General features: G+C 38.5%; 2 protein-coding genes and 2 pseudogenes across 2 annotated transcripts; 2 read left to right on the top strand and 2 right to left on the bottom strand.

Annotated features, from left to right (window-relative positions):
• Positions 1-503: 503 nt before the first annotated feature.
• Positions 504-2,249, bottom strand: LOC120133165 (annotated as a pseudogene).
• LOC120133167 (BTB/POZ domain-containing protein At1g03010-like) lies at positions 2,230-3,017 on the bottom strand. Its single transcript, XM_039149817.1, has 3 exons — positions 2,923-3,017; positions 2,553-2,619; positions 2,230-2,373 (listed from the first exon to the last, which is right to left on the bottom strand). Exons 1-3 carry the CDS (start codon positions 3,015-3,017, stop codon positions 2,260-2,262), a joined length of 276 nt encoding a protein of 91 aa, XP_039005748.1. The 3' UTR covers positions 2,230-2,259.
• A 1,168-nt stretch (positions 3,018-4,185) lies between these two features.
• LOC120133193 lies at positions 4,186-5,769 on the top strand (annotated as a pseudogene).
• A 116-nt stretch (positions 5,770-5,885) lies between these two features.
• On the top strand, positions 5,886-6,305 carry LOC120133166. Its single transcript, XM_039149816.1, has 2 exons — positions 5,886-6,057; positions 6,147-6,305. Exons 1-2 carry the CDS (start codon positions 5,908-5,910, stop codon positions 6,303-6,305), a joined length of 309 nt encoding a protein of 102 aa, XP_039005747.1. The 5' UTR covers positions 5,886-5,907.
• The last annotated feature ends 458 nt before the right edge of the window (positions 6,306-6,763 follow it).

Raw genomic sequence — 6,763 nt, 5'->3', positions numbered from 1 at the left:
ATAAAAGAAAAGAAAAACGAAGATGTGATATAAGAAAGTAAAAGAGAAAATAAGGAATACAAGCTTTCAACGATCAGCACTAAAATTAGTACCGACATCTATCAAATAAAGATGATAAAAAAAGAAGAAGACACCTGGGAGAGAGCCTAAATCCTTGTCAAAAATTGTATCTAGCTCTCAATATCCGAAACAAATTAAACGTGTGAATTTACATGAAATCTAATCATACATCCGAAGAAAAATAATGACATGGTGCAAATAAAAAAAGGTTTATACATGGGATGAAACATTTTGATCAGCTTAACACGTTGACTGCCTACTTTCCACTCATATACATATCCTCATAGTCGCACATTCGCCAAATTGCTAACATTTAAGACAAATTTTTTTTTTACCGTGTGTGCTTCACATTCCCTGGAGACTCTATTCAAAATGTCATGGAAATGATTTCACTGAACAAATCAACCCCAGAATCCGTCACTCAAATCTCACACTACACGTAATTTCAGTATACTCTCAGTTATTCGGACCTTTTACAATAGTCATGATTCTGAGTAACGCCGTCGCCTTCGGGATGAGAATCGAGATTCCGAATTCGCTTTACTCCCAGCAGGCTTCAGATTGTTGATCCTGAACAAGGAATGAAGCTTTCTTAGCTTATTGGTGAGTGATTTGAGTAGCTTGTTAGCGGGATGGGGTCTGACAAACTCTTGTTTCATCGACACATGATCTTTTTCCAGGTCGGTTAGCCGCATTCTCATTCTAGTGACTTCGAGTTTCAGCTCTCGGTTCTCTCGCCTCACCGATGCATAGTTGTCTCTCGGCGAGATGGCTCCGCTTCCTACGCCGCTGCTCGAACGTTGAGGGAACTTACCATTCGTAGCTCCGAAGAAGAACTGAGTATGGCCGCCTCCACTCATTGCGTTCCGAAGCCTGATTTGTTCGAAATATAACATTTGGACAGCCATTTGCACCGGTAACCTTTCGTTCTGCGCTGCATGGCTACAGGCTTCTTGAGATAGTTTCTGACAGTCTATGGTTTTGCATAGTCTATAGCGTTCGGAATCCTTTATGTTTGGATGAACCTGTAAATGGAAGCAGAACACCATTCTAAGAGCCTGCAAACGAAATTATGAAAATGGAGCTAATTAGAGCTTTATTGTGAGAACTTCACTTTGAGGAAGATATCGACTGCGTTGTATAATCCATCGCTAACGACACGAGCATGGTCCGGAAGCGACTCTGCAAGTGCTATGAATTTTGATGGCAACAAGTTTGTGTGTAGTGCGACTTCTGCGAGATAAGTGTCAAATAACTTGGATACTTTGAGGATTGAACTTTGTTTGGGAGATCTTGGGGTGTCAAAATCATATGCCATGTCACATTCATCTTTCAAGAGATTATCCTCCTCCTCCTCCTCATCATCCAAGTTTAAAAAGATGGAGAAGATCCTTAGGATCGACTCTGTATCATACACGGCCGTATAATTGTTTCCGTGCGAATTGGCCGGTATTAGGATGTCTTCGAGAATCGCCTGGTCAAGTTGCAGACCGATCCGCCTCTCTAAATCAGATTTGCAAGAAGTGGATACTGATGAGGCTATTGCAGTTTTCAGCAAACTAGAGAGAAATGCTGTGGGAACAAGACTCTTCCTTGACTGAGTTGGTAGTAAGCTAACAATGACTTCGACGATTGCCCTTTGTTTCTTTTGCAGCTCGAAATCCAGCAGGCTTCCTTTTACCAAGTGAGGGTCCCTGACAACCAAATCTTGAACTGAATCCTGAGCATAATTTATCAAAATTTTGACGATCATATCATGGTTTAGACCCTTTGACTTCACTGCTAATAACACTCGTTGGAAGAAATCTAGATTGAGAACCGCCAGACTTTCCCCACCAATCCGATGGCGTTTCCAGTGCCATGCTTGGCATAGCTTTCGACCGAAAATTGTGATCAAGTTTCATTAAGCCAGAAGTGAGTTGCTCTCTGCAGGCGTTATTGGCAATTGCATTGATAAGCCTGTTAACAAGGCTGATCTCCTCAGATACAGGTAAGAGACTTTTGCAACAGTGAAGAACAGATATCGAGCTCGATATCTTTGGGAATACCGTGTCCTTCAGATAAGCTTAGGTACGAGCTTCCAGGTTCTTCTCTGCAACCTCTTCTGTCATTTCCAGGAAATGTGATGCACATTTTAACATTGCAACATTTGACCATCTAATCTCAACATTTATCCCATAGCAGAACTTGGCAGCTAGCTCAAATTGCCTCTGCTCCACCTGGAATAGAATTAAGATTCAAGCGTGAAATCCTCCCATCCTTTGCGTCAATCAACGCCTTCCAGATTCTTCCACTCCAAGAAATGAGGGGGAACTGAAAAGAAAATTTGCAATTGCATGAGTAAAGATTCTATTATAATGGTGCAACCAGTTTCTAGGCCTATATGCTTCATAGTTCCATTTTCAGTCTTGAATCTGTATGATGTTGTGAGTGTACTTATAGGCACCGTGGTAACTAAACATTTGCTGCTAAAAGATGCCGAAACCGATTACCTTGTGAAGTGCAAAGCTTGATGCTCCAACCTCGACGATAATATCACTTGAAACGTCAGAAATAGGCCTGCAAGATAGATAACTATATTAAATTCAGCTGCATAGTGACAGAAACCTAGCTGATAAAGGAAAAAGCAGAGATGAATTCATTTCTACATGCTTGTTAGAGCCAATAATTTAGATAGCAAATTGTTCCTTCTGTCATAAACCTGAATTCCCATGCTTTAACCCATAAATTCGCCCCCACTGGGTTAGTTAAGTTGTAAGATGGCTCACATTCAATGAACAACTCAACCTATGATTATCTAAGTTATATAGGTCTGAAAACAGAGCTATCTAGAGTCGCAAAGAGCAAGAAAAAAGAAGTTACCATTCAGTGGCATGCCTGATACTGCTGGAATTTTGACGAAAGGACCTCTTTCCAGACATACTCGGCTTCAGTTCAGCAATAGTAACAACAACCATTTTCCTCTCACAAAAAAACCAGACAAAAATCCCAGATTTCAGCCCCCACCAAGATGTTTTTTTAAGTACAGCATTTTAGCAGCCCAAATGCTTCTCTCTTTGTCAGTTCAATGGTTTCATATTCTCCTGGGGATCCCAAAGGCAGGAGTGAGGTAAAAGTCACATGAACTCGTGCAGGATTAAAGGGAATTTGATGATGACATTTTGAAAATAATATTATATGCTTTTGATGAGTACTTATAATAATTTATGCTTAATCGAAAGTCAAGAACGTGTTCGAGTGAGCTTCCACTTTTCGGTGAAAGGTGGTGAGTGAGAGCGTGGCCTTTTTGACATGGTTCTTTTTTATTGTTTAATTTGCAGGATTATTGTAGGGTTTGTAGTGCTTTTAGGGGATGATTGCTTAAATAAAATACCTTGCTTAATTCAACTCTAAGCATCACTTAACAATATTACTTTATATTTCTGCATAATTGCATATTATATACACATACATGCATATAGCCTATTTTTATGCCTTGGCTAGAAGCCCAGGCCTTCAAATTTATGGACATCCCTTTGCGGCCAAATCACCATGACATTACCTTAACTGCTACAGTTTCCTCTTCAATGTCAGATTTCATTCCTTTGGTCTTGCATTACACTCGGAGGTGATAAATGGATCATTTAGATGGGATTACTTTGGATCGAATTTGATGTGTTTTAAATTTATTGATAATATACAAATTTATATATTTATATAAATAGTGGTGTTAATTTAATTTTAAAATATTATAATAATATATTAATATTTAATTTATTAATAATATATAATTATATATAATTAATGCATCGCATACTAGTCAGACTTTTAATGAGTTTGTATGACTAGTGAGTGGTATGTTTTCCTTCCCTTTTTTATGCACGATTGCACTCAATACCCAGGACATGGGGGAATAAATAAAATGTATTATCCAGGTGTTATGAGCAGCCACGTTTTTAAAATGAAATAAAAGATTAGGGAACCGAATAATTAGACGGCCACCTGAAGGAATTAATTATGAGACTTGCGTCTAGAAAGGTAGCAATGTCATTCATATTAACAGGGAATATGCATCATTGGTGCACCCACTCAATATCAGTATCACGCCCTCCCTTTCTTATCATAAGTTTCTGAAATATATGCTAAATCTTCTTTTTTAAGATCAATGGCATTCTTGGAGAGCATGCCAGCCTTTTTAAGGAACACTACTACGTAAAGCCCTTGGGAAACTGTGGTCTTTCTAGCATGAGTGACCCGCACAATGAATTCGAGGGGAGTAATGTGCTCATTGAAATAAATGATTCTTCAGAACCTGCATCAAAACTTGGCATGCCAATCCAGGAGTATCTGGATATTCTAGGTGAATGCAAAAAGAAGCTTTTTGACGTAAGGGCAAAGAGACCTAGGCCACATTTGGATGACAAGGTAAATATCTGATGAACTAATAGTAGGTGACTTACTTTTTTCTTACTGATGGTAAACACTTACTTCAAGTTCTTGCTAGGTGATTGTATCTTGGAATGGACTTGCAATTTCATCTTTTGCAAGAGCATCTAAAATCCTCAAGGCTGAAGCGCAGGGCACAAATTTCAACTTCCCTGTTGTTGGCTTCAACCTCCTCCTCTCTAGGAAATGGGTTGATTTATCATAGTTTGTTTAATTGAAAAGGATGGCTCTATCAGTATGTATGCTTGTTTATTCCACCAATTTATAGTTCTCAAAACCTGGCCAAATGAAGAATCCAATCACATGATGTATATATTAGCTTTTAAACAATGTTTAGAGAAACTATGTTGCCATTTATTTAGGCGAGTATAATTAGTGTGGCTGGCTTTGGTTGCAGTACAACTGTATGTAAGATCTTTCGCTGCTAGCCTAGTAGTAAAGTAGAACCGTATTAATTCTAGTTCAGCTAGTTCTCTAGGGCAATATGACTTTAAACAGTTTTTAACTATCCTTAAATTCTATTTGTATTACCACCTAGTGATTAGTGAGTTCATCTGTTTCTAGAAGCTGTTTTCATGACTCGTGCCAAGCCAACAAGTTATGTCGAGTTCTCTTGAGTGATAGCTTTGAGACTTGAAGATCCTAATAATCTAACTATATTCTTAAGCGATTTGTAAACTCCTTGAATGATAATCATGTTGATGGCAGCCGCAGTATTGTCCTGCTATTTATACGCTGTTGTTCTTGCTGGGTAGCTTATTTGATTTATCTTTTTGCTGTTTACGAGTACATGGAAGTTGCAGAAAAGGCGGCACATTTTATTAGAAGACATCTGTACAATGAAAAAAAGGCGCAGGCTTCAGCATAGCTTTAGAATGACCCATCGAAAGCACCTGGGTTATTAGACGATTTATGCATTCTTGATTTAAGGGTTGCTGGATCTTTATGAGTTTGGTGGTAGCACAGACTGGCTAATTTGGGCAACTGAACTCCAGGACATGCAGGCAAGAGTTATCTATTATCTTTTTCCGTTAAGATCCGTTTCCCATCTCTTTCCGTAGTAATTCTTCTATCTTACTTCCCAAATTTGTGGTCCAGGATGAGTTATTCCTCGATAGAGAAGGTGGAGCCTATTTTAACACTCCAGGAGAAGACCCTTCAGTGCTTCTACGTGTAAAGGAAGACCATGATGGGGCAGAATCATCGGGAAATTCGGTCTCTGCAATCAATCTTGTGAGATTGGCCTCCATGGTTTCTGGCTGTAAATCTGATCACTACAGGTAGAATGCGGAGCATCTTCTTGTTTGCCTTCTCTTCATAGGAGTTTGATTTCCTTGAACCAAACTCGCTTTCCTCGAATCGTGTCTAGGATTTGAAACTGTGTATGTTTTGCAGGCTGTTTTTGAGTCTAGATTGAAGGATATGGCAATGGCAGTGCCACTTATGTGCTGTGCAGCCGTTATGCTGACCGTTCCTTCCAGGAAGCAAGTTGTCTTGGTTGGCCATAAGTTTTCTGAAGAGTTCGAAAACATACTTGCAGCTGCTCACGCCTTATATAACCTGAACAAAACAGTAAGAACACGAGACATAAATAACATCTTAATCTCTATCTTGTTGTCGATAACATCTAAACTCGACAAGGTTGTCATTCTATGTAACAGGTAATTCATATAGATCCAACAAACACAGCAGAGATGGCATTTTGGGAAGCGAATAATAAAAAAGTTGCCCTCATGGCTAGAAATAATTTTGCAGTAGACAAGGTGGTTGCTCTTGTATGCCAAAACTTCAGTTCCAGCCCCCCCGGTAAACAGCCCTAAATCCCTACAAGATCTGCTCTCTAAAAACTCTTCATCGCGGTTGGATGTACGAGTTCTTAATAGTGTCATACCTTCAGGAGTGTTTGGTTCAAGGATTGTGGGATTCCCATGAATCCCACATTCCCATGTTTGGTTGGCCGGGAATCTCATTTCCGGTAATATTTTATTACCAATAGTAGATTTTTTTGAGTATATTACCGGGAATGTCATTACCTCCATTCCCTTAGGTATTGTAACATTACCGGCGTTTTGGACTAAAATGCCCTTAAATTTTTATTTTTTTTTTCAAAAATATCATTCTTCTGTCATTGAATAATAAAAATTATACGAAGGTTAAATTACAAATTTATCCTTAAATTATTTTAGATTTACAAAAAAAGTCTATAATTAAAATTTTATATGAAGTTCAGGGATTAAAATTTTTTTTACCCTTTCATTAAACCTTTTTTATATTTTTA

The sequence above is a fragment of the Hibiscus syriacus genome, unplaced genomic scaffold (genome assembly GCF_006381635.1).
Source record: "Hibiscus syriacus cultivar Baekdansim isolate YM2019G1 unplaced genomic scaffold, ASM638163v2 tig00110577_pilon, whole genome shotgun sequence".
NCBI lineage: Eukaryota > Viridiplantae > Streptophyta > Magnoliopsida > Malvales > Malvaceae > Hibiscus > Hibiscus syriacus.
The sequence above is the reverse complement of the archived record's forward strand: the minus strand, read 5'-3'. Positions and strand labels throughout refer to the sequence as shown.